The 27,441-nt window shown below is 43.9% G+C and overlaps 1 protein-coding gene across 6 annotated transcripts in view; it reads right to left on the reverse strand.

Moving 5' to 3' along the window:
* Positions 1–2,989: 2,989 nt before the first annotated feature.
* The window catches only part of LOC116400410 (transcription factor COE3), a 65,471-nt gene continuing 41,019 nt past the window's right edge, over positions 2,990–27,441 (reverse strand). The window contains exons 8-16 of one of the 6 annotated variants that reach the window (XM_031878253.1): positions 27,001–27,142; positions 22,211–22,341; positions 21,918–22,044; positions 11,115–11,203; positions 6,050–6,115; positions 5,672–5,843; positions 5,061–5,246; positions 4,542–4,631; positions 2,990–3,192 (exon numbers count right to left, since the gene is read on the reverse strand). In XM_031878253.1, coding sequence (XP_031734113.1) covers positions 3,161–3,192; positions 4,542–4,631; positions 5,061–5,246; positions 5,672–5,843; positions 6,050–6,115; positions 11,115–11,203; positions 21,918–22,044; positions 22,211–22,341; positions 27,001–27,142 — 1,035 coding nt within the window. In that variant the 3' untranslated portion in view covers positions 2,990–3,160. Of the gene's footprint in view, positions 3,193–4,463; positions 4,632–5,060; positions 5,247–5,671; positions 5,844–6,049; positions 6,116–11,114; positions 11,204–21,917; positions 22,045–22,210; positions 22,345–27,000; positions 27,143–27,441 lie in introns of all 6 variants that reach the window. The other 5 variants (XM_031878229.1, XM_031878271.1, XM_031878245.1 and 2 more) reach the window with 5 other exon arrangements.

Below are 27,441 nucleotides of genomic sequence, written 5' to 3' on the forward strand. Positions count from 1 at the left end.
GCTCTGGTTATGGGGCATTATTGACCCAGGATTTATAAATATTTAATGCACACATTAAGATCATGGTGGAGGGTGGCCATTAGAGTTCTCCAATAAAGAGGCTCTCACAATGATTGAGTGGTGTGGCAGAGCGAGTGGCTGGTCGTTGGGTACAGAGAAACCTGCTGAGACAATATACTGTACCTCCAGCCTGCCTGCCAGGCGTCAGAGCTCTTAAAACTGGCAACAACTGAGCGAGCTTGTCGTTTTTTGATTGCACTTTTACCCCCAGAATTTTTCTTTTTGTGCCTTTTTTTTTCCCTCTGTTGGTTATTGTTTCTGCGATGAGAGACAGTTTCCTTGGTTTCATGTGTTGGGGCAGTAAAGACTAAATAAATGTGGAGTTTGTGCAACATTGAATAACAGAGACGGCGGTGAGCAAGGCGATAGATCCAAAACCCGTGTACGTGTATCTGAAACAGATAATGCAATGTCAGGAAGCAGATGTGTGGCAATTGTTATCAGACACATCGGATTATCGAGGGAATGATTTGAAGCACAAGGCGATCGCAGCTGAAAATTAAATGGCTCTTTTGAGTGCATCTGTCCTTTGCGCTATCAGCAGCTCCTGGACTATCTCCCGAACCGCTGCCGTGCGATCTGTGCATGCCGCCTGACATAATAAGCTGTGATATGCTGATTGCCACTCAGGTTTGCCGTCGTTTAATTGTGCATTAAAGGCAGAGGTGGCCTCGGACAATGTTGCCTTGATGAGAAATTGACATTTTGTGACCTGCTCTCCGCGACCACTCAGGATGCCAGATAAGATGCTCAGTTGTTTTTAAGGAGAACCGCCATTCTTCCCTCATACACTTCTATCCTTCTGTTTGACCCACTTGATGAGTATAGATTTCACAGTGGCCCCCCCTTTCAGCGCTCAAACTATAAGAGGTTCAAAACGATACCAGCCCTTATAGACAAAGGATAACCTTGCTCTTTCAATGTATTGATTCTTTATTAACTAGGTGGCTTAATGCAATGAAATGAGGGATTTGAATGAGCCCCATTTGGGCTGCTTTGAATAAAAAGCTCGCACTGTTTATGAATGACTACAATGAACCTTTGAAGTGCCACAGATGCAGGATATGCTGATACAAAGACCAGTAGGAATATGTCACAATGTCAGAGTGCTTTGCTGAAAGAATATGACTAAAGAGCAGTTTTCATCTTTTATGGATGTTACACTTTTCCACAGGTTTCAAACAGTTATCTCTATGGCAAAGTCTAAACACTACAACTTACAGACGAATCACAGGTTTGTCTTCAGAAGCTTCTACTGTCTCTTTTCTTTGTTCTGATTGTACTTAAAACTGAAGAAGTCCACAGTTGAGGAGCTATTGTGTTTTTACTGAAAATTTTTAATAAAACATCACTTATTCATTTCTGTTTCCATTCCAAATGTTGACATTTTTCAATTTTCTTCCCTGTAAACACATGTAAGCTATGTGGCAGAGTCATAAGTGGTGAGTAAAAATGACTTCTATACATTCTACAAAACAGAAAAAAAAAACAACCACAAAATGGAGTGTTTTTTTTTATCTCCAAGGTTGTCCCTCATGCACATTAGTCTCTATTGGATCTTAACAACTATCATATGGGTCACAAACAATTTATTTGACAATACAACCAACAAAGTTTTCTCCAAAATGGTCTGTATAGATAATTTAAAATCAATATAAAAATAAACAATGAAGTTTGACTTCCCCTTTAAAAAAAATGGACAGAGAGTCTTGACGGAGTAACACAAATTTTTGAGGATACACGTGAAATATATGCACATTGCATTTCATCAAATACAAAAAGAAAACAAATGAAGGCAACAGTTCTTGGCTGAATTATCTGTGCTGCATCACTATATTAAGGGCATGACGATTAATACATACATAATGAAAAGCAATATACAAAATTTCAGAGATAAATACATTATTTATAGTTGATATGTTACAAAATTTCCCTCAGTGAGCGCAAGTGTGTGTTTGAACAGAAAGATGACGATGAACTACTATACTCCTACGTTGTCAATGGATTTTAATTTTGTTTTTTAAATGTTTTTTTGTCGATCTAAAAGAACATGAAAAAGACAGATGTATAAATATTTAGCACAAGTTTGGCAATATCACAATAGTCTACAATTTTTAACCACATATAAAACACAGAAGGGAGTCGGAGCTAGAAGGGGGAGACTGCTCCTCATCAACAAGAAACAGACTTCACAGTAGCCTAGGAATGCATTAATATACAGTGCTAGCAAAAAAGTTGTAAAACATGGCAAAACACACTTGCTTAAAAGGAAGCTCTAGACATGGAAGTACATCATATTCATCAACAGAGCAGTGTTTTGTACACATCAGTGTGCTTGTTGAATCAAAGAGGATTTTTTTTTTTTTTACTTTTGAAGATGATTTCTAGCTACAATAAATTACAAAATTTAAGTTAAAATGCAGGAATGAAACATGATACAACCTTACCCACCCAGCCCCACCCCTTTTTAATCGTATTTTGTTGTACTTTTAAGATCAATTCTACATTATATATCTCATATATTTTCCAGTTGAAATTCAAACTGTCTTGGCCCCTGTGTATTTTTCTCACACATAAAAATACAAAAAGTCACATTATAAAGACACACAACTGTTGTGAATCTATTAAAAGAGAGTTGGAACAGAAAAAACAATTTCTGAAGTTCATTGGCAAATGTACTGTACATCAGTGTTTTTACTTTACAACCAGATGGTGAGTCCACAGAGTCCCTTCCAGTATTGAATGCGTGGTTGATTGGACTGATCCAAGGCCGAAGCACAACCCGACAGGTATACAAAATAAACCCTTCATCATCCCGTGTCCTCTTCAAGGGTGATAAAATGGGGAGGAAAAAATAAACAAATAAAAAAAGAAAACTCCCACAGAAAAAAAAATATTGTTCCTCATGAAATCCTTTTTTTTCTGCAGGTTTGCGAAAGTCATTTAAAAGAAAAGAAAAAAATAATTTCTTTTTTTTTTTTGTCTTCTTCATCTTTAAAAACAGAACGGGCGTTTGACTATACATTATACCAGCGTTTTTGCTGTGTGCTCCTGTGAAGTGGTAATGTGTAGACTGGTGCTTGAGATGATGAAAGTGCATTTACATTGGAGGGACAACCAGGCCGGACATGGCTGAAAAAAAAATAAAGGAAAAAGCAGATTAGTCTATTTGCCTAAAACAGTCATGTATATAAATATAAAACATTTATTAACATTTTGTAATTTAGTGTTTGTGTATGGATGTATGTGTGTGTGCGCGTGTGTGTGTGTTTGTGTGTGTGTGTGTGTGTGTGTGTGTGTTGACTGAGTCCAGCCATCTGACAGTGCGTGAATGTATGCTTTAATGTGCCTGTTTGCGTATGTGCCTGTGAGTGTTTGCCGTGTCCGCCAGCCTGCTGCTGCACGTCCTCCTTACGGGGAGAGTTTGAAAACCTCCCTCCTGCTCTGACATTTCAGCCCCCAGCATGCCAGTCTTGCTATGTGTGATATTTCTCCTGGCGTTGGGGTAATGGCAAACAGTGGCCCAGACTCCCAGGAGACGCGGCCGCGGTGACGGCAGAGCAACAACACGGTCACTTCCCACAATGCCACAATGCTACAGTACTAGACACTCCTCACACTCCCCTCAGATTCCTTCTATCACTTCCTTTCCTCTGCTCTCTAACACTGTGCAGCGCATTAGTCCTACACTTCCACATTCCCCAAGTCGCGCCTCTGCGTCATTATCTCAGAGAGATTAGGCTAGATCAAAGGTAGCTTCCGTTATTTCACGAAGGCCATCTGCTTAGGATATCATTAGCAACTGTACCTCACCGTGCGAGTTTATATATTCAGTACTTTCACACGTTTTAACAATTAGGCGACTAGTGGAGTGCTGAGATGATATATTATTATATTGCTCTGAGTATATTTGTAGAGTCATGGTTGAAATGCTTTTAAGTTTGCCAGCGCAGATGATGGCAAGGCATTGCTCATTAATTTCTGCACAACATGTATTAATAAGTATGAACGTGTAGCAAGATGAACTTTAATTTCCCACTTCATTAAGCCCAATGTTATTAATCTTGGGGCACACACTACGGCTAAGCTTGTTTTCAAAGTAATCATGTTGGTCATGACACATGCACAAAACCTAATAAACATAATTACTAAAACAATTCTGGGAAGGTCTTTTCCTGCGACATCAGAGGGGATCATTTGTATGAAAGGGCAACAAGGATGTATGTTTGCGTTGCGCAGACGTGAGACGACGCTTGCGGTCCTATATTTGCATGTGTGTGTGTGTATGTGTGTGTGTGTTTGTGTGTGTGTAGGCATGCTTTGTGTGAGTGCGTGTAAGTGTGAACTGAAAGGTGTAAATTGGCCTGTCAAAATGCATATATTTGTAATGATTAATCCCTCACCAAACCGGACAGAGGCCTGAGCAGCGGTATCTGACCAGTAGTCCGTGGGGAAGGGATGAGGGGGTGAGGGGGGCTCACCTTGCAGTCCGTTGCCATTGGCGCTGGTGCAGGAGGGGGGTGGGGAGGCCTGGGGTCGGACCACAGGGGCGAAGGCGCTCTTTTGTTTAACTGCAGAGACGATAGGGAGGGAAAAAGGAAAGGAGGGTGGGGTGAGAGTGAGAACGTGCTGTGAGTAGTGCTGGAGAGGGAGAGGGCAGTTAAGGTGAGGCAGGGATAGTATTACTGCCAGGGGGGATACACGATCAGTACTCACAGGCCACTACCATCAACATCTTGTCCGGTTGAGCAAATACAGGTGGCATATGGTGAAAATACACATAAAAAATGAATATCCTTCTACTCTGAGCTACATGTGTGTTCTCCGAAGTGCTAAAACTAAACAAGCCCCCGTGAATGAATAGTAATATATTATCACCATCAATAATGTTATAACCCTGTCAGAAGTGATTCATAGACGTGAAAACGAATGTGGGAGCTGGAATTAAATCAGCAGCAGCTTAGTGCTACTACAGCGTGCGATAGTGGCAAGCTACTCACTTCCATATGGGGAGTTGGCAGAGGATCCGTTGAGGAACCCAGGGGAGCTTGGCACTCCCAGGTTCATGCCGGCGTTGCCGTAGCCATTCATGCTGTTGCTGACGGAGTTGTAGCCCGACTGCTGCGGGGTGCTGCTGGAGATGTAGCCCCGGGGGGACACACTGCTGGTGTTCCGGCTGTAGCCCACTGAAAAACACGGGTGGCAGATAGAAATTTAAGTTCATTCATTTCTTTCCTTCGGTATGCAGAGTTTACCAGGGAAATGTTCTCTGATTACAGTAGATGATAACGGGGATGTACTGCTGCAGTCAGACATTTTTATATCGGCACGTTGTGCAGATGCAACTTTTAATAAGAAAAGAATCTGGCACTTAATTGGACTCTTTAACTGCCTATATTATGGGTGAGTATGGGGCAGTGAACCCGGTGTTCAAAAACATAATTTCTATCCCTTTTCTCATTTTAATGAGAGGAAAAAAAAAAAAGAGTGAAATGTAACTATTTCTTGTTTGGCTGCAAACCCCCTGGAATCCCCTCAAGGACCCCAGCAGGTCCCTGGACCCCACCTTTTGAGAATCACTGAGTTATGGCACCGTACCCTAAACACATACCTTGGTCATTCCCTTGTGACTCAGACACATTGACTGCTAGCTGGCTGCTGAAGGAGTTGACTCCCATCATGCCGTGGGAGGCTGTGTTAGCGAGAGAGGGGATCTGGTTGTGGTTGCGGGGAACGCTGTACAGGGCTTCGGCGATGTCAGCTGCCCTCTTCAGAATGATCTCCTGAAAAGCGAAGAGAAGGCAGAGGTTTTGTTATTTATGTTGTTGTTGTTTTTTTTATAGCTGCGCTGTTGCTTTTGATGCATGTGTTCGTGGCGATATGGTTAACTCACAACGCATGAAGCCTATATTGTTCCAGATATAGTGATGAAAATGCCCTTTGGTTATACTATCAGTACGTTTTTTAGCAGAGCTGTGTGGATACATACCTGATTGTTGTGGGGCATTCCATACAGGGCTTCAACGAGATCAGCCGCCCTCTTCAGTAGCACCTCCTGATGAGGAAAACAGGAAAGAGTAAATGTTAAGACCCGAACAGATTACGGTGGAGACCCCAGTGTTCCGTACAGTAACAAACAATATCAGAAACAACTTTACGCAGCAGGGTCGTGGAGAGCTTTCCAAATGTTTACATATTCAATGGCCTAAATACAAGCCACCCTGATTTAAGAGGCTCCGGTGCTGCTTTTATACGGCACTACCACTTTGCTACTTCCAACCATGCAGAGCAGTGAATAATGTTCCCTATCTTAATTAAACTGGCATAGTCCTTTAAAAACAACACCTCAACCCTGATTCTGGGCTTCACGTTTGCTCTGGAGTTCAGCGCCGAGTCCCCTCTCTTCAGAACAATAAAGTGAATTAGCTCTGGGTTAATCTAGTTCTGTTGTAATGACATTAAGGAATTTTTCAATTAACCTCTTTGACTGGCTGTTGCAAAGGACTTCACAAATGACTTCCCATCCAGCAAGAGCTGGGTGCTTGTGCCTTGGGGACACGGATGCTCAGGATGTGGTCTTATCCATGTCTGCATGCTTGCCCCCGCTTGACAATGCGGATTAGCTGTGTTGCTTTGGCTCTTAACACTGAAAATGAGTTGGCCCCGGATCCCATTCCCCCCACTGTTTCGGGCTTCCAGCTAGGTGGGGTTTGGCCCGTTGGTGTGTCTTTATCTGCTCTCTGAATTCAGCACTTACAATTAAATCCCTCTCAAGCAACCAGACTGCTCCCTTTGTTTTCTATAATACAGAGGGCAATATGCTCTATGAAAACCCTCTTCTCCATTTGGAGTGCATTTAATCTGACAAAGGCAAATTGCAGACACGACTGTTGCGTGTGTTTTAAAAATGCTCGCTTGTTGTCACCTGCTGTAAAGCAGAGATTTGTCGACTGTGCTGTTAGAACCCTGGTTAAAAGCAATGCAAATCTGTCACCAGAAACATCTCAGATGGCGCTTGTTTTCTTCCCACACTCGCCGTGTTTTCTTTTGCGGGCCTCGGTAATTTGTCTGAAGTGTTCCATCACTTGGCAATAGCAGCGTGGGATTAAGACGGCAGCTGCCGTAAATGAATGTAAACACAGCCTTCGCGCCTTCAAACAGCGGCCTCCAAGACTTGGCCTGCATTTCCGAGGCACAGCGTATGTAGTGTTTACGGAGTGTGTGTATGGGCCCTTTCATCCTGAGGAGCATATCTACCACAGTCCTTGATTTATCAAGATGAATCACTGTAGAAGCCACTTCCAGCGTATGCCATGCTCTCTTATAGAAACATATCGCTTAATCCACCCCAAGTTACCGGATGGGTGGCTCTTAGAATGGGCATTTACCTCTGAAATTGGTGTGTATGCTCAACGTTGCATGCATCTAGTTTGCATACAAATAAAGAATTATGGTTGTCGTGAGGCAGGTAGACTAAATGAGAGGACCAGCTGTCTTGATGTGTTCTCATCAGGCAGAACAGATTTCTCTCTCTCTTGCTGAGTGAGATAAAGTGGTTTTCTTTCTTTTTGTCTGCAGTTAATAATTACCAATAATCTATTCTATCATATTTCAAGATCTCCTACATGGCTCTCAATTTTAAACAACAATTAAAGCAATTAAGACTGTCGCGTTCGCAAGCCATGTTTCATTCTCTGTAAAACGTCCTCTCCCTCCTTGTCCATATGGTACTTTGCAGCAGTGACATAAGGACAGCTTGGAAAAGGGAGGAGAGAAAACGATATTGCCTCTCATCCTTAATCTGTCGTTTACCGCGTGGTGTCTTAACTAACCAAGCTGACTCGCAAGGCTATGCTTAAGTGCAGCCTAGTCATATCCGAGGATGATGAGAAGTGCTGCACCCAATCAAGGAAGAAGTTTGTTTTCTTCTGACGAGACGCTTTCATGCATATCAGCTCACGCTGTGAATGCGATTAACACGGAATAGTGTTCTGAGGGCATTTCCATGTAAATCTCAATACTACTCCAGCATAAGTGTAATTGGCTTTCTTGTCATGGAGACATATCAGAACACACCATGTTAAATTGAAACAATTAAAGGCCTCAAATGATTTCTGTTGTTCTGTGACAAATGCGTGACAGATTTCTGCTATTGTTTGCCTTGCTTTGCATAAAGGTCCCGTGTTCAACAACTGCTTAAATGGGGCTGCTCGAATGACAAATCACCTCAGATTTAGAGGCTGTTTTTTTTTGTTTTTTTTTTGTGTTAATGCCGAGGAAGCCATAACAAATGATGTGTTATAAAGAATATCTAACAATAAGGAGAAGTGGTCTAAAACGGGCCCAACGTGATTCTTCAAGCACTAGATTAACATGGATGTTGTATTTATATTATCACAGTTAATAAAAGAGGGCCTAGGTTATGTAGCTTGGAGTGCTAATGCCATTATAAAACTGTAAGGCAATTACTCTGTTAGCTCTAGCCTGAGGTAATGAATGCATTTAGAAGCATAGGGCCATTAGATGAAGGTACTTCAAAGAGCACAGGAAGAGAGATTCATTTAAATACATGGGTAATTGCTTGACATGAACACATTTGTAATATTTTCTCCTTGTGGATTACGCAAAGAATTGGAAAAGAATGGGCTTATGCTCATTTTGGGAGGAAAGAAAGGAATCCAAAGCAATCAGCTTAATAATAAAACAATATTGAGTTTCCACTTTTAATTTCATAATGAATCTAATTTGTTACAGAAGAGAGAAATTGAGTGTGATATAATGTGATATCCAGTCTATTTGTCCATTACTGCCAGAGGGCACAAAATGGTATTATAAATTGTCTTTTTTATATTATGAATAGAAAATTGTTTTATAACAAGATCTTAAAAAGGAGGGTGAATTCCAAAGTCTCTCTTCACTTAACGCGATGCCCGCAAACCAATCTCCTTTCTCATCACTTGACTGCTCACACTTATTACTTTCATATTCACCCTGGACTTTGCATTGAATTTTTATATCTCCACTCCTCCCACAGGGTCAGACTGTCATCTACGATGTTGTCTTAGAATTACGAGGTAAACTTCAATCAGAGGCAGCTTCCCCCCTTTTTTTTTTCTCTGTGTAGCAACAATATTAGCGTGCATCCCTTGCTATCCATGAGCACTCCCATATTGGCTTTCTGTCTCCTTACAATTACCACGTGTCTTACTGGTCCCAGGGAGAAGGCTGGTGGAAATCAATATAGCGCAGTAATATTATCAACTGGAGGGTGAAGTCATGGGAGGGGGGGGTTAGAGGCGGTGAGTGGACCTGGTGTCGATTTGCCTTTCTGCTAATGCACACCGCGCGTCCTCCAGCTTTATCTTCTTTTTATAGAGTCTCCCTACCTCACCTGCACCCTGTAATGGCTGTTCTCTATATGCTGTTTCTGTTCTCATTCCAAATGTACATGCAAGCGTCGGCTCGCCGCGGGCTGTTTTATTGGGAATGTGCTTTTGACCCCGTGAGCTGACCCTCAGATGGCAAGCTTAACAATGACGAATCACTTGGTGGGATCATTTACATGCCCCCTGAACCCCATATTTGGGTCCATTAGAGAGCAAATCAAATATTTATGTTGTTTATTGGAAGTGCAGGGTTTCATCTCACTCTGTGATTGTTTCATGCAAAGGCCGGGAGACCGTGCTATATTAAGTGTATGCAAACCCAGGAAACTAATCTTAGGTTCAGTGTCAAAATCTATCTGGCAACGCTTTGTATTCAAGGAAAGAATTCAGGTTTTGCTATAATAAAAAAAAAAAAAGCTGTGTTTAACAGTGTTGCTCGCTTTGTTCCAAAGATGTGGATGTCACAAAGACACTGTGACTTTATGAAATTGAAACAGTGTAGCTAGATTGACCAGTGATGCCTGCGGAGATAGTGAAAGCCATGTGGATATTAAAGGCAAGTGTACTTTACCTTTTGGTCTACGTTTACAGTTGAAATTAGAGCAACATTTCATGTCTAGGTGTTGTTTCCTGTCTCCACAGGGACTAACTCTAATTGAAACACTTCATATACTGAACCAGGGACTAGCTGTGATGTTCCATTTCTCCACATTGCCTTGGTCAAACGTCTATGGCTACCACACAGTCTGTTCTTTATTAAATTGTCCGTTGGACGTTAATGATATTGCTGTGTTGCATGCTGGGATTTAATAGATAAGGTCTTAAAAGGTTTTTACAGTATTATTAAAACTCTGAGGTGGCCGCCACTTTACCACATGCCAAGGGGTTTTGAATGTAGTAATCAGTTATATTATTACACTTGACACATCTGGAACGTCAGTCACCGAAATGGTTACTGGCAGGGTGGCAATTAGTGAAAACACACAGTTAGATTTTATCAATAGGAAATGAAGAGAGTAAGAGAATCAAAGGGATGAAAAAAGTAAAAGAATCAAAGAGTTTCTGCAGTGGAGTGAAAAGAAAAAAAGAACATGTGCACCTTAGTTTTCATGGTTTCATTCTGGCATCCTATTTATGTGCCACACTAGTGTGTCTAAAACTGATGTGGCTTTCAACTCCTTCACCCAGGTTCAAAAGAAAACAACAAGAAAGCCAAAGCATAATAACATGCAGTCTTTGTCTATTAGCTGCAGTAAGACGAGGGGGTTTACGGCACAGGGTTCTGTAAACAAAAGATTAAACCAAATCGAGCTGCAGAAAATGAAAGGAAAACATGAGTGGGGTAATGAGGGTGCAGACGTCGTTTCTGACCAGATTACCATCTCCACAGACTACTGGAGAGGAAAACGCCTGATTGAGCTATTTTACCACACAGAGAGTTTACGCCTCTCTCCCCACACAAAACCAATACCATTACCACGCTGGTTAGTGGGTAAGCCACATATGTGAAGCAAAGCTGTTACGGTTTGGGGTCACAGTGCTCTGCCTTGATGGTAATGTTGTTTTGTTTATTTGTCACATTCAGGGTATTAAGGCGTTATCACCCAGACGGCTCTGTCGCGTTGCTGCTCTGTGATTGTCTGTGCTGCAGAGAGACTGTGTACCGACCTTTGGTAACCTCTCAGGATCGCCGGGGTGTCTGGGGATGACCTTCTGCAGCCTCTGGAAACCATAGTCGATGGTTGGCTCATTTAGGGCTGAAAGAAAGAAAGAAAGAAAGGGAAAGGGGGGAGGGGGGTGAAAAATTAGAATCATTTCAGGGCTAATTTTGCCAGAGAGAGGAAGAAACTAATTGAGTAATCTGTTGGAGTTTACGGAACAAAAGTCATTTCAGAATGCCTAATTTTAAAGAGACCTCTGGGGTGAGAGGATGTTTTATGAAACGTCCGGGGGGGGGCAAGTGATGGAGACTGACACGGGTTCCTCTGACACTTGTGTCACCAAGTGTCATTCCATTAACAGCCGTGATGACCTACATCACTCTGAGAATCCTTCAGAGGGACCCTCCCTCTTTTTATCTGCTTAAGAATATTGACTACAGCAAACTACATAGCGGGGGTCTTTTAATCTAACCGAGCTTTAATAATCTGTGAAAGGCTGTCCACACATTGATCTAGTGTAAGTTGCTGTCATTTCACCCTTCTGCACCAACTGTACTGCAACACTGGGCCCGTGAAATACGGCAGCAGATCCCATGGAGCCATTAATCTCTTCCACCCCTCAAATAGTAATCTGGGGCATGAGGCATATTGGGCGATGAATCAGAGGCACAAAGTAAATGAATCATAACCCAGACTTTGGTGAGAGCAGGGCGTTTTATGTCTGACAGTCCTAATGGGTAATTGAAGGCTTCCTTACAGCTCCGCCTGATTCTAAACAATCATGTGCACACTCATAGGCAGGACAAGGCGAGGGAGGGAGGGCAGAGGAGAGAAGGAGGGGAGGAAAGGAGGAGAGACGCGTAAAGGGGGGAAGGAACGACTTAATAGAGAACATCACTTCTCAATGTAGATATCATTTTCAGGAGAGTAACTCCGCCGAGCAAGGCGCTTCATAAATCAATGGCTTTCTATGGAGACTAATAAGAGCTGCCTGCCTCTATTCATTGTTCAGCCTGTAATTTGGCCCATCACTCATTACTCAGCATGTAATTTCAGCATTAACACCGCACAGCTCGCTGAACCTGCTGAACACCAGAGAATGTGAAAGCAAGCGAACGCCCCCCCGTACTCTCTCTCTCTCTCACACACACACACACACACACACACACACACGCACACGCAGGCAGGCAGGCAGGCAGGGCCACTGAAGCACAAGCCGGGGAGTCACGGCAGGAAAATGAACATTCATGTGTCTCACTCTTTCTTTTGTTCCCTAACATCTAAATACACATGCAAGCATGCTCTCACACACATACACACACACACACACACACACACACAGACACATACTGTACCTACTCACGCATACATACTGTGCAGCGGTCATGTACTAACACACACACATACAATCGAAACACATGCACCACTTCTGCCAAAACCTGAATACAGTAATTGCCAGCTCGACCGTGATCAAATGGAGCAATTATGTGTTCAAGCATGGACAATGCGAGGTGCTAATCGATAGCAAGGATCTAGCTTGCAAATACAGTGGTATTCAGCCCTAATGGCTAGGCACACCTGAATAAACCCCACGCCACAACAACATACACTGCTGGAAATCTGATTTGACATGTCATCATGCGTCCCGGAACGACAAAGGTCCGCTTCGCAATGTGGGGGAACGCCATCTTCTCCTTAATAAAGGATTGATCTGCCGTATTGATCGTACATGACAAGGCTGTAGCAAGGAATTTGCCCCCTTTCTTTTGTTATTTCCACCCCCTTTCTTATCTATGCACTCTGGCGATCCCGTACATGTGTACACACACAAGCATGTATGTATGTGCGTGTGCGTGTGTGTGTGTGTGTGTGTGAGTGCACGTGCCCGGCTGAGAGAGTGTATGTGCACGGCAGCCCTGCCAGACCCCGCTGCTCAGTGTGATGTAAATTGTGTATGTGTAAAAAGCACTCCATAATCAGGCCATCCATCATCAGAGGCTGTCAGTGGGCTCTCTCAGGGTGATACATCACGCTCTCCTGTCCTCTGCCTCAGCTGGGGCCTACACAACCCGCCAGGCATGCTGGGAACACAGCCGGAGAGACGTACAGTACAGGACGAGACCTAAGTTGGGAGAGGTGTTCTGTTTGATGTGCCTTTCCAATGATAATGATGCCCCACTTTAAATGTGGGCCGTTTATGACGAATGTGATTTGGAGGGTAGGGTATCCTGTCCCCTTATAGAACAGTTTACACTGCATTTTTCTCCTGCAGTTTTTAAGGTTTATATACAGTGATTAAATGCCTGCATATGGAGGAATTTAAATGTGTCATGGATTACATTTAAACTTGTCTCCGCATAGGCTTAGCACATGGCTCAGTGTTCCGCAGCCGCAGTCCAAGCGTCGGGCATGATCTCCACATGTCGACATGTCGCCATCTCATCTATCATGGAGATGATCTTTGTAACAACCCCGGCGTAATGAAATTGGTGACACAGACCGCCATCTGCTATTGATTTCATGCAAATGTTTTTGACAGCTGATGGAGACTTGCATTAGCGCTAAACGGTGCTGTCAGTTGATGAGTTGACAGTTTTGTAGTCATAGCATGTACACTGGTGCAGACAGACACAGACAATGTCAATAATCCTGTAAGAGCTGCTGATGATATATACTGAGCACTTATATTCAATCCGGACAATAAATGTGTTATGTGTGTATTCAGCGGATCGCTCTGCACATTATATCTTCCAGGCAAAGATTTTCTTTCATCTGCGGAGCTTTTACAAGAGTCATTGGGTCGTCTCCTCTCACTTTTTCTTATACCACACACATTGACAGCAGCCTTTCCCCCCTTTTTGCTCCCACCTCTTCACCCTGCTTCTCTTTTAATCCTTGGTTCATCATTATGTTCCGACTTCACACTCTGTCGTAAACTTTACTCTCTTCTAAAGCTTATAACAGGCAAATCTAGCTGCTCTGCCCTTGCATGACTCCATGCATGCCAAAATGAGTTTGGCCCTTCTCGTCCTTCCAACACAATATGGTGAAAAGGGGGTGGGGGTGAGGGTGTGGAAGGAGCGTGTCCCCCTCCCTTACCCCTGCTGTAAGGGGTCTCAGTCGCTGCAAGGAAACATGAAACCCTCCACACACATCCCATAAATCCTGCACTGGGTGGGGAGTCTAGCCAAGGGGAGGAGGGACCGAGGAAGGTGGGGGGGACTGGGGGGAGGTATGATAGGGGTTGGTGGGGAGGCGCGGGGGGGGGGTCGCACGTTCCAGTCACGCCCGCTTCCCGGCTCGCGGCCAATCAATACCACTTTCCTGTTTTAGAGGCGGGTAATTATGAGGTGGAGAGATTGTGTGACCCCTCACCCCTGCTGCATTACTCGCCTGATATTAAGATAAATTGCCTGATTTTGGGTAAACATATGCTGCAATTCAAACTGTCAGCACTGGTTTGCTCAGGGATAATTTGTATTGATCTCCTGGCTTCTTCCCCATTTTGCTTACTGACCTCATGGATAATTAGAGAAAAAGAGACACAGGGAGGTAAGGCAGGGCTTGCATTTGAATACTTTGCAGGAGAGATGAAGAGCACATGGGAAGGGGGGCCAAGGGAACATTATGGACTAATAGAATTGTCATTTCCTATCATTTTCTGTTCTGATGTAGACAGGTTGCATACTTTGTTCAATTACAACACTTACATCTTATACCCCGCTTGCGGTACATATACAGAGATATAATTGTTCATATATTTGTTTCCATGGTTTTACTCCAGAGATGATTAGCATTTAACAAAAGTAATGAGACAACAAAGTGACAGCAAATATGTTTTAAAATTTACAGCTGGCAACTAAAAGACTTATTTGAAGGAACATGCTATAACTGATTTCTTGACAAAGAGACTTGCTCCCTCCACATGGAGGTTCACAAGATTTTTTTTTATGAATATTTCAGTTCATTTTCTCACTCTAGAGAGTAAATGATCATGTTTCAGAATATGAAGAAATGGAATGCATGACTCGCTGTGCAGCTGTGACCATATCATTTCCAATTTTCAATATCACGCATGCGCACGTGCATCCATGGTAGGGCTTCAGTAGAATTCCTCTGCCTGGAATGTGCACTTCCCCAATCTTATTTTGATCTGTCGCCATAATCTTTCCGTCCTTTCACGCTCCTAAAACACATTTTCTCTGAGAGCTCCTTTAGCCGCCCCAGCTAGCCACTTCACTTAAAATGTAGAGTGGATGGCGTGTACATGGCATCTGAGTGTGGTCTGCTGCTCCTTCTCCATGTTCTCTAGAAATAGGACATGAGTAACCGCTCTACAGGAACAGTGTAACATGGCCGACGTTGGCAGCCAGAAGTGCTTACGTGGCAATACACTACTGTGTGCCCCCGGTCTATATGGAAGTGGATTGAACACATGTATTGACTTACAGTATCTGGGTATAAACATGGGGAAATGTTTGAGCAAAGCAGTAAATTTAAGGGAAATTGTTCCTTGTTAAGTCTATGAGCCTGAATGGAGGCTTGCACCGAGTACTAGCATTCCTGCCAGCCATTACAGCTTATTACGATAACTCTATCTTTCCAGGAGATAAAAACCTAGCCTTGTTGCCATTTGCCAGCTATTACTTTCGCTAATTATACTTAACTGCTTCGAGCTTATCTCCACTCCTCCTACACCATTGAGCAGTTATTTTTTTCTTTCCCCTTAACACAAATTAGAGGTGGAATGGGAGTTGGAAAGGGGGAGACAGATAAACAGCACAGGCAGAAGTTCATTCAAGTGTTATTGCATTTGTGACTTGTCAAACAGTCTAACTGGAGCCTTCTAGGCACCTGCGGTCTGTTAGATGGATGCAGTTCAGAAAAGCATCGGCTCACGTAATGACCTCGTCTCGCCGATGTGCTCTGTAGTTGTGTCTACCGGAGACGTGAATATCTTCTCAGTGTTACTGTAAGGAGTTAAAATTGAATACTGTGCATTCAGAGAACGTAAGATAACCAGAGGTCATGCTACTGCTCCACGGTCGATATATTTAAGGGTTGAGAGAATAGAAAACACGCATGCAGATGTACAGACCATCTTAAAAAAACCAAACCAAGCCAAATTGGAATTTTCACAGCAAACCCACGCAGAGCAAACCTCATCTGTTTCACCACTGACCATATCATCTCCATCCACTGCAGCCAGTTATCACTGAGTGATTCCATCTCCAGCAGTCTCAAGATGAACAGGAAATTAAAATTTCAAAGATCTGCAGTTAGGATAAATCAATGGAGACAGATCAATGTTCATTGAAATTTCATGAACTTTGAGCCAATACAGATGAAAAAAAACCCTAGACAGTAACAGTCTCCAGCAGATATTGCTCCTGCAACAGATAAAATGTAATTAACACGGTTAAAAGGGAGCAATGTTACAGATTGCACATCCATAATTTCAGACTCCCTTCATATCGGCTGTGTTATTAGAAAGGGCCAAAGACACCTGTTCAATCCTCTTAGATGACATCTAAAGTATGTGTGCCACTTCTCTAAGGACGACGGCGGACTTTCACACATTACCGGCCAACAGAAATCAAATGGGTTCCCTTCACAGCTGATTGCAAGCGCAAATTAATATTGTAAAATGAAGATCAATACATGGACGGGGCACAGATCGATGGCGGCTAAATTACGGCCGCTTTTTCCCCCTCATTCAAGATGAGTTGTGTTTTCCTCTCAAAGTCAATACCGTGCTGCCTCCCTCATTCATTTCTCAATAAACTTGCCGATGAATTTCAATCAAAAGGCGGCAGCGGAGGAGGAGGGGTGTGTGGAGTACTTTTAAAGCCCGTTGGGTGTGGATCATACTGAAAATGGGGCAAGAAGAGGAGGTAGAGAAAAGAGGAGGAGGGGAAAGATCCTCGTCTATCAAGAGCCCCCCCCTCCCCGCCTCCTCTGTCTGTCTTTCCTGTGGCAAAGGACTGATGCTGTGACTTACTGAGGACAATCCATTTTAAGAGCCATTACAAAACAGACCTCTAACGATACTGTGGGACAAAAAGTGGGTCCAATTAAAATTAAATCAATGAATACCATTCTTACTAAGAGACAAAAAAAACACACCGCCATACTTTCATTTTTCTCTTGAAAGATACCCACAATACATTTCACAGTGAGGTGTAATGGAGGAAAATACATGCTCAACTGCAAGTGCTTATTTCAATCAATTTCCTGGAGCTGGATTTCACAGGTCACTTGCTGATAACACGCTGTGGAATAATGCCACAGCGTGCTTCTCAAAGCCTACCTGACAAGCTGCCTGACAGTGGGGGAGTACGAGCACGTGTCACGTCAGCCCTCTAATTGGACACAAGGACCTTCCTCCGTGGAACCTTGTCGCGCTCCACACAAGCTCACAAGGCCTTCAAACCGGGCCCATCTAACTTGGCAACGAGTGTCTGCTCCACTCCTGCGGAGCTGGTGCTAAATACCAGAGTTGTAATGAGACAGGCAGGTATGGGGATAGGGCTAGTGGATAACATGCTTTGACACATGCTAAAACTGTTGTGCCAACTGGTTACAACCCTCTTGACTGTGGCGATGACATTTATAAATGCCTATTTCATCCTTACTTGCAACAGTTCGTACTGCAGGGTGACTTTACAACAAAAAAAGGATCTGCAGATACATTTCAAAGTGTCTCAAATCTGAAATGCTGTGCAGTAGATTTAGATACTTTAAATACACGATGCTTGTATGAAGCATTTGGTGTGCGTTTGCGAACTGATCTGTTTACATACCTCTGTGAATGACTTTGATTATAGCATATCTTTGCTGTAGGCCACACCCCATCACTGACCAGCAACCAACCAAGTACCAAACCCAACCCTGCAGGACAGGAAATGAAAAGGAAGCTCTACATCTGATCAGCTTCTGAGTCTGGGACTTCAAAGTGACAGCAGGGCGTAGAGGAGACGTAAGGATGGGCCCGATTCACTGGCCGAACAGCACAAGGCCCTATCTGATGTGCTCCGATAAAGATGTCTGCGTTTGTTTATTTCGTTTTTGTGTGTGGGGGGGGGGGGGGGGGGGCGAAGGCTACATAGCAGTTGTGTTCCTCTTTCTGAGAGTGGAACAGGAAGTGAGAAAAATTTAATTTAGAAAAAGCTGGAAATCACTATTTACATATACGATTTGCTGCACTGAGGTTTCATTTGGGGTGTAAAGACATAGGAGTTAAGATATTGTTTTGACCTTCATGGAGTAACACATTGTAGTTGAAGCTTAACTAAAAAGAGACCTTACTCCTGCACAATGAGCATCTTCCTTTTCCATCCCTTACAGGGCTGACATTTCTTGATCTCCACCAGTATTGAGTGAAGCACACATGACCCCTTTGTCCTTATGTTGATGAATGACTGCCTCATACCCATTTTGTCAGATTTTGGTGCAGTGGAGTCGATAGCGTCACCTTGACAAGGAAAGTTTGTGATCCATCAGCCCTCAAGGCTGTCTGGCACTCAACTAAGGCCTGGCAAGAGCAGCTCACTGTATGGGGCATCTCCTCCATCCAAAAATCCTTCACCCAGTATGCTGCTATCGTGTGAGGTCGAACGAGTGGCTCCTATTACTGCTGCTTTACAGTGAGGAGGAGAAAGAAAAAAAAAAACCACTTGACTTGTACTAATAGCTGGGAAGACATGCTGGTCACCAAAGGTCTGAAGACGAAGCACCCTGTCAGTGCCCAGCTTGGGAAATTAGCAAATAATGTTCCCTTCCCCCTGACAAATGTGTGACAGCTCGCCTTCGCCAATCATTCTCTCCTAACGTTATGATGCATGTCCTGGATCCCCACTGGAGGATACAGGCGAAGTTTACTGACCCTCAATTTACCCATGACAAATGGGGTCCCGGTAAATGTGCGTTTTCTGGGGTGCGGAAGGGGTTCATTTTAAGCAATCCTGGTTATGTGGATGTCACTGATTAGGATAAATAGTGGCTGAGTGTGTTAGGACTGCTTGCAGAACCATATTACCAAGGGCCTGCATCGTTGCCCCTGGAGGGGAGCTCTCGTGGAAACTTGGCCAAGATAGAAAACCAAAAGCTATGATGCAATTAGGAGCTTAAATTGGATGAATTGTGCGGTCAACGTTTTTATTTATGACTTACTCTTTCATATAGCACTGTAACAATGCAGTAAAAAGGTTAAGATGCTGCAAATTAGGCTGAAAATTGATACGTTTTTTTTTAAAGAAATCATCTCATCAAACCAGCATGCACTGTTGTAGTGCAGTGCTTAATAAAGTGTAAAGTATAATAAAGTATTGACCTTAGGTACAGCCAGGAGTTTCTCCTCTTGATTTTCTACAACCTTGCGGACAGTTGGACCAATGGATAACCAATACATGGATTAAACAGAGGACAAGCTAGCAAGCTCCAAGGGACAACATTGTGTTAGAAGGTAAAAGGTATAGACTGAGATATAGCAAAAATAGCTGGCATGTCTTTCCTTTAAAGGTGTGCCAATAACGGTACAGAAGCAGTCAGTAAACTACAGCCTACTAAAGTCTTATATAGTATGTCTGTTTGTCTCATTAGTGCTTTAAACATTCAATAGTCAATGCCAACAGGAGTATTTGACATACATTACAGGGAGCTCTGTTTTTGAGAATGGATTGTGAGTTTTGGAGCCGTTCCAGGGTACTAACCCGAGTGAGGACGTGTCCCTCTGCTGTTCGAATTGGCTGCAGTCTCCTCTGTGTTGACTCTTGGTAATTTGTGATAATTTCTTAAATTGAGCGAGTTAAATCTCCACAATTAGGGTGGCGGTGCAAGAAGAGTCAACATGAAAAAAAAAAAAAAAAAAGGTCTAAAAAGGCACTCCTCTCAAGTCACGCTTGAAGCCGTATGCTTTGATAACTACACCTTTGATATGCACATGTTGCTCTCCAATATGACACCGGAACATTGTGTGCCTTCTAAATAGCACTGTGTGTCACTGCATTCCCATTTCAGTTCCAAGTCATTTGCTATTGTAACTGTGGGTCATTTCAAACCTATTTGCTCGTGTAGTGCTATATATTCTTTATTTTTTTCAAGTGCAGTAACACAGAAGGAGAAGCTATGGTTTGAAATGAGCTGTTTCGCTCTTAAATACATGATCCACTCTCTTGCGCTCAATGCATCAGCCCATTCGCATTTTACTGTCGGAGAGAAGTAGCTAACATCCTTTCACCTAGCAATTACTGTACATACGGAATCAGTGGTACCTAATTGTGGCGTTATGCGTTCTGCTCTCTTTAACGGTTTCATTCTCTCAAGCGTCAACCCTTGTACAATCAGGGTGAGCCACACAGGGAATAGCGGAGCGGAGGAGCCGGACCCGTCTATTCGTGACTTTCTCTTTTAATTCAGCGCACTAATCAATTGTACCACCGTTGCCTCCAGGGGTAATTGTATCTTTATACTAACTGGAAGTGAGTAGGAACCCAGCGAAGACAGGGAGGAAGAATAGAGAGGGGGGGGGGGGGGGGGGTGAAAAATCAACAAAGATAGAGAGAAGGGGACACGTTTCCCCAGTAAAACCTGATGGTAATCATCCCAATCCGCTTAGCCTCTGTGACTAATGGGGTCTGTTCTTAAGGGACCTGGTACTTTCACCAGGGTGCTATAGAAGCCATTAATGTCTTAACTTATACACCTTCTCTGTGCTGTGCACACAGGCACACACTCGCGCACACACACACTTTTTTACCTCTCGCTCGCTCTCACAGTCTCACACAAACAGACACACATACACTTACGCAGCCACAGTACACTCCTGTTTCATTATCCCGGTGCCTTGTTGGCCTCTGCTCTGCTCCTGCTAGGGAGGTTAAATGCAGGAGAGCTGGGCCAGACTGCACGGTTGGAGGAGAAGGGGACGGATGGCTGGGGGTGGTAGTGGTGGTTTGGGGAGCGAGAGAGGGGGGACTTGATGAGAAACAGCTGCCCCGGGATGGATGGAGGGGTCTGTACGGGGGTTTCCGAGGGGGGGGGGGGGTGGGGGGGTCCAGGCCCTTTGCAATTCTGCTGCGCTCAAGGCCAGAGCTGTGCTGGAGGCTCGGGGGTGCTGGGGGAAGCGAGAGTGCTTTGACACGCCCCCGTTTTATTCTGCCCATCAGAGTTAGAACAGACAGAGGCTTCCAGGTCAGACAGGCTCTGACCCCCGCAACCTCTGTCTCCTCACCAATGATGACAGATAAGACCACCACTTCCCTCTGTTAGCCAAGATAATCAGATCCCTTACTTATAGTGTGACACACACACACCCCTTCTCTCACGTCTCTCCCGTCTCTTTGCACACTTCCTCTCCCGTGAATTCCTATTGAACACACATGAGAATAGCTTCTGACTCACTCATGCACTTAACCTGGATACTGCTTTCCTAATCTGATTCATAAAAAAGAAAAAAATGAAACCACATTTTGCTTTACAAAATCAGCAAATTAGCAGAAAGCAGTATCTCTCTCGCAACAGGGCAGATGAAGAGAATTGGCAGAATGAGATATCCTGACAGCTTGAGTTTAACAGAGCTTGGCAGCACCCCTTGTATGACGGCAAGTCAGCGGGGGATCGAGTTGCACTTGTAGGAGCCCCTCCACGAAATACCTTTTTCCCTAGCAGTGCAGATCTCACACTTTTAACATTCAGCAAGCAGGGCCCTGGTTAGTTCATTATTAGTGCCTGTACTTGGTGCTGAGCTCCATCTAGACAGAGTGAGGAGAGAGGGGGGGGGGGGGGGGAGGAAGAGGAGGTTTTGACTCACCAGTATAGACAAATCTCCCAGGGGCACCTTTGCAGAACTGCTTGGACTTGTAGGACAGCGTGACTTCCACAACTCCGGGGATGTGCCGAGGTGGAGTCTGGACACGGATGGCGTGTGGAGTTATCAGCTAGATTACAGAGGAAGAGAAAAGGAAATAATGAGACCTCTGTAATAACAAACTAGAGAGTCTGTATTCTTAACGCTATTGGCTAGAAAGTTAAATAAAACTAGCTGAATTTCACACTATAACTTAATATTAGTCAAATCTATAACTCCAAAAAAGTACATCATACCTCACTCCATACGAGCATGGTGCCGAACACGACTTGTAGGCCGTCGAAGAAGTTGTCCCCTATGATGATGACAGTGGCTCCTCCGGTAGTCCATCCCTCACTCGGGCTGATCGCCTTGATGCACGGGGTGGCTGCTTATCCAAGTCAAAGAGAAGAGCAAATTCAGCACCTGAGCTTTGACACTCATCCCTATGTCTCTTTCCACATAGACACATCACTGTATCACCAGCATGTCTCTCTCACAAAGACATATCATGGAAATTGCCTCTGGAAGAAAAGAAATGATGGATTTTGTCCTTTAAGGCATGAGAATCAAAATCATTTATCAGCCCGCTGGAGTGGTGTAGTTAAGCAGACCCTTCAAATGGTCCACTTCACAAAGGCTAAACGCCGGGCTCACAAGGAAAATGATTTGATGGAGCAAATTATGTGTCAGGGCAAATGCAGCTATCAGAATTGATTAAGCGTGCATCCGCATGTACAGTAAAATTTCAAAGTTGAACACATCTTAAATGAGTCAAGAATACGGGTTGTATAAAGTGGAAATGACAAGCTAAAGCTTTGCTGGTTCACATTATTTCATTACCTTTGTTCTGCATATGCAGCACAGTTGCAGGCACACTGAGTGTAGTTTCAGGTTTCATAACGTGAAATGCACTCGTGAATTATTCAGATTGAGTTGGGTTTTTTTTTTCTCTCTTTGTGATCGATTCAATCCATTTCATATTGTTTATTACAATGCTTTTCATCTGGCATGACTTCTGCTATGTAGCTCTGCCATTCATCAACAGTCCGGGTTGCTATTATAATCTAATTTGAGTGATCTGGTGCCTCACATTCACTGTCATTTGATGCATTACCTTAATATGGTGTTGAGCACAACACCGTGTTTACAACAGAAATAGCATGACAGCGAGACATAAAATAGCAATATCAAATTTAATCTATTTCCATCAATATCTTTTAATACACTATGAATTGTGCATGTTTTTCCTAGTCCTCAAAATGTGAGCAACTATTTGAGCAAGTTCCTTTTTTTCTTTACAAGCTCGGTTCTAAACCTCTATTATCCTTTCCATCCAGTAAGTAAATCACAGTCGGTCATTGTTGTATGGATCACCTCCGACAAGACATCTCCCTTTGTTTGCCTTGCTGTTGGGTCTGTTCAGGTCATGTTTGCTCTCTCTCCCTGCCCATAAAGTGCACACACACACATTGGTACTACAGGGAATCTGACTTTAACAGGCGCTGTTGACTTCATGCTAATCACCTCGTACAGATTTTCATTTGTGAGGCCTGGAGGAGTGACATTTGCTTTCCTTAATTGCGAAGCGGAGCGTCTGAAAGAGGACCAACCCTCTATGGGCATGCTGGCCCCCCTCTAAGGGCCTGACCTTCATCAGTGTGGACGATTACAGCAAATAATTCACCCTTCAAAATTACTGTAAACAAATTGACTTTGGGGATGTGAGAGAGGGGGGGGGGGGGGGGGGAGGAAGGAGGAGGAGGCAAGAAAACGGCCTGATGGTGACGGTGGCTGTTGGGGGGCAGCTGCAGCCTGAAACCTACGCCCGGCATACACAAGCACGCACACACACACACACACACACACAGACGCGCAATCTCGGAAATCCCAGTGCCCCCTCCCACACACAGAAGGACCCATGGAGAGGCAGCGACTGAGGCCCTAAGCCGTCCACCCTTCTGCCTAAAAATTTGCATATGTCTCAATGCACAGACAGAGAGGGGAGCATGTGCTGAATGGGGACCGTGGCGAAGTGGATTACACAGTCAGCGCAGGCGATCTGATGACAGACACGCACAATGCCCCCTCAGCAGATGATAGGCATCATGAGGAGTGGACGGATGAGGATGCAAAGAGCCAGCTTGCCGGTCTGGGTGTTGCATCACTAAGTCTTTACAAACTTTGCGCTACAGTAGAGGAAAATTCACTCCATTTCAATTCATATGTCAGAGCTTGTTTTGGGGGTTTTTTTTAATGCTAAATTGTTACCGTTTTGTATGTGTGAGTGAATTTATTTCAAGATTCACTTAGCTGTTAAATGACCTCAGGCAGCCGATCTGTGATCCGTCCTAATCTTTTTCCTCAGTGGTTAGGGCTAGCCGTAGAGGACGTCAAAACTGATCCGAGATCTGAGCAGAGGAGGTCTCAGCTCTAGTATTGTGACACTCAAACAGGTCTGATGTGGCCCTGCGAAGCCGTCCTTTGTTCTGCCTGCTGAAATGTGTTGTAATTGTGCTGTGGGATGTCCAGATGGTCGGTTGATAGTGCAGCTGATGGGATTATACCTTTTACCTCTCCCTGGGCCATCTGTTCCCTTTGACTCTCTCTCTCTCGCTCTCTCTCTCTCTCTCTCTCTCTCTCTCTCTCTCTGCCTCTCACTCACTCATACTCTCTCCTTCACTTTCTCCTTTACCCCCCTTCCTTCTTTTCTCCCTCTCTTTCTTCCTCTTAGGCCCAGCAGTCTGGATTCACTTGTCTTTATTGCATAAACCCTAACAGCATTACAGCCACTTGGCATGCAAATGAGGCAGGCGCTGCAGGCTCTATGCTGAGTCTCCTATATTGTCTGGGGCTCTATAATGGTGAAACTGAGCTAAGGAACGTGTGTGTGTGTGTGTGTGTGTGTGTGTGTGTGTGTGTGTGTGTGTGTGTGAGTGAGAGAAAGAGTCTATGTGTGTCGCTGCTGTGCTGTTCGTGTGTGTTTTCATATGTGGGGGGTGACGCTGTGTGTGAACGACTCCGCTATTTGTGAGCGTGTTTATGCACCTTTGAGCCTGAATCTATACATGTTTGAGTGACAAGCAGCCACAAAGCACATTCGTGTCTGAATGCATAATATGCTTGTTGTGCGACAGTACACACAAGTGAAGAAAAATGTCACATGGTGATATTCAGTCTGTCAGATCACAGGCTATCCCTTCTCTGCGCCAATAGGGGGCAGCACCTCTTGATCCATTGCGAGCAAATCGGTGCAAGTGCAGTGTGGGCTGAAAGGAAGGATGCCTCTCTGTTTCAGCCACACAGGGAGCCAGGCAGGCAGGCAGGCAGGTAGGCATATATCTGAGGCCTCTCGCCCAGTGAACTCCCGTGAAAGAATGTGTTGCTAATTTAAAGCACGCTGTCTGTCTGCCTGCTAGTTGTCAGTGCACTGTGGACGACACGGCCTGAATTACATTTTATGACCGCTCCTTCTTTTCTCCCGTCTCTGTTTGTTAAAGGTGACTTTAACGAAGCCAGCGATTGTTGTTGATGCATGTTAAATTAGTTTGTTATGGAGCTGAGAGCCTGGGAGGGAGGGAGAAAGAAAAAAAAGAAAAAGGATCTCAACTTGTGCGAGCACACGCGGTTTATGCCGAGGGAAGGTGTATTAAAGTTATTAGACAAAGACGTGTTCAACTGGGCGGTTGACACTAGCTTCTTTACGGGGCGTCACTCTGCTGCTTTGAAGAGTGTGGTGAAGAGAGGAAGAAAGGGATGGGTTGGGGTAACCTGTAAAGAACACAAGCACACACACACACACACACATAGACACACGAAAACACACGGGATCCCATGGGAGAGGGGGAACATGGAGGCGAGGGCTCAACCTCTTTAATTGCTCCCCTCATTAAGAAACTGGTTGCTAGGCGATCCACACCTATCGTGTCATAAACGTGAAACACACAAACAGAACGTCAGCGAACATAATGACTTTGGTGCTCCGGGCAGGACTTTAATTATTTGATTTTGTTCTCCAGTAGAGGAGTCATTAATAAAGACAAAAACAAATAGATTAGCTTTTCCCCCACTAGGACTGGAGAGCACAGAGATATATTAATTGTCTGGTCTTTTTTTTTTTTTTTTTTTATTAGTCGTTGTTGTATTAAACATTACATTTGCTTTTGGTGATAGAACCATTAATGCCCATTAATGTGTAGAGAAGCTTGTTTTAGTCAGTGGTGTATATAAACTGTTTGCCCAGCCATAATTGGCTCTTGAAATCTGAAGATAAGCAATTTGCACAATTGGCCCAAGTCAGTTCTCTCCTTTTTTTTTTTTTTTTTTTTTTTCACAATCTTTCAGCCGCATGTGCTCCCATCTGCGAGTGGAGGCCATGAGGGTCATAAGGTTATGTTTAGTGCATTTTACTTTTTGGATTTCCCATGGTTTGGTGGTCCTTCTTTTCTCTCTTTTTTGGCTGAGCAGGCAATCAGTCTATCATATGGAATCAGTTGGAAGAAAAACAGTAAGTTCTGTTTTTCTCATAGGCCGCCCCCCCCCCCCCCCCCCACACACACACACACACACACACCGTCAACCCACCCTTCCCTCCCCCCTCCCTTCTCCTTTTCTCTTTCCTCCCCCTGTTTCTGCTCACTCACAGCTAAATCTGCAGAACCCAATGACAGGAAATTGACCTCACAGCCAAATTCTTAAGCAATTTGATCATGTTTCACAAAGAGCTTTTAGGACAAATGTAGGTGCATTAGTAGACTGGAAGTAGTGTAACATTTTAAAATCGTGAATTAGCCTGAGTATTATCCTCATCATTAGTGATATCGACATGATAAAAACACAGAGTGATGCACACTACTTCCAGTCAAGGCACAGCAATAGGTGTGATGGAGGCAAAAAGCAACTTAAAAAGCAAAAATGAAAGTGACGGAGGAATAGAAAAAAAAAACTAGAAGCAACTATGTCTGTGATTTGTGAAATGGGTGGATGTCTAAAAGAAACTATAAGAAAATGTAGCGTAGCAAAGTATAGGATGCAAAAATGTGCCTACCATTCTCCAGATAAGGAGGCGTACCTTCTGAAGGGTCGAGTCTGCGAGCCCTTCGCCCATGCTTGGAGTTGTTGTGTACGAACATGTTGTCAGAAACAGCCAAGACATGGCCGTCCACATTGACGGTCGTCGATACGACAACCTGCAACAAGAGTGAAGGTGAAACATGCATTTTAATACATTGTGATATCAAAATGAAGACATAGAAATATAGTTTTACAGACATTCTCGTTAATGCTGTGGGGTACAGGGGACACATGCACGCTTTAGAAACTCAGCTGTGTCCGGGTACGTGGCCCGTGTGCTATTGATTGCTATTGTCAAACCTCTTGAAGCGAATGTTCTCTTCGGACATATCGTATTACAGTTCCCCTGCTTCTCAGCCATTTTGTTTTTGCTTTTTAGTGTCTTGCATTTGTGTGCAGCTAATTGACTTTTCAA

The sequence above is a fragment of the Anarrhichthys ocellatus genome, unplaced genomic scaffold (assembly GCF_004355925.1).
Source record: "Anarrhichthys ocellatus isolate YVR2014 unplaced genomic scaffold, GSC_Weel_1.0 scaffold3, whole genome shotgun sequence".
NCBI lineage: Eukaryota > Metazoa > Chordata > Actinopteri > Perciformes > Anarhichadidae > Anarrhichthys > Anarrhichthys ocellatus.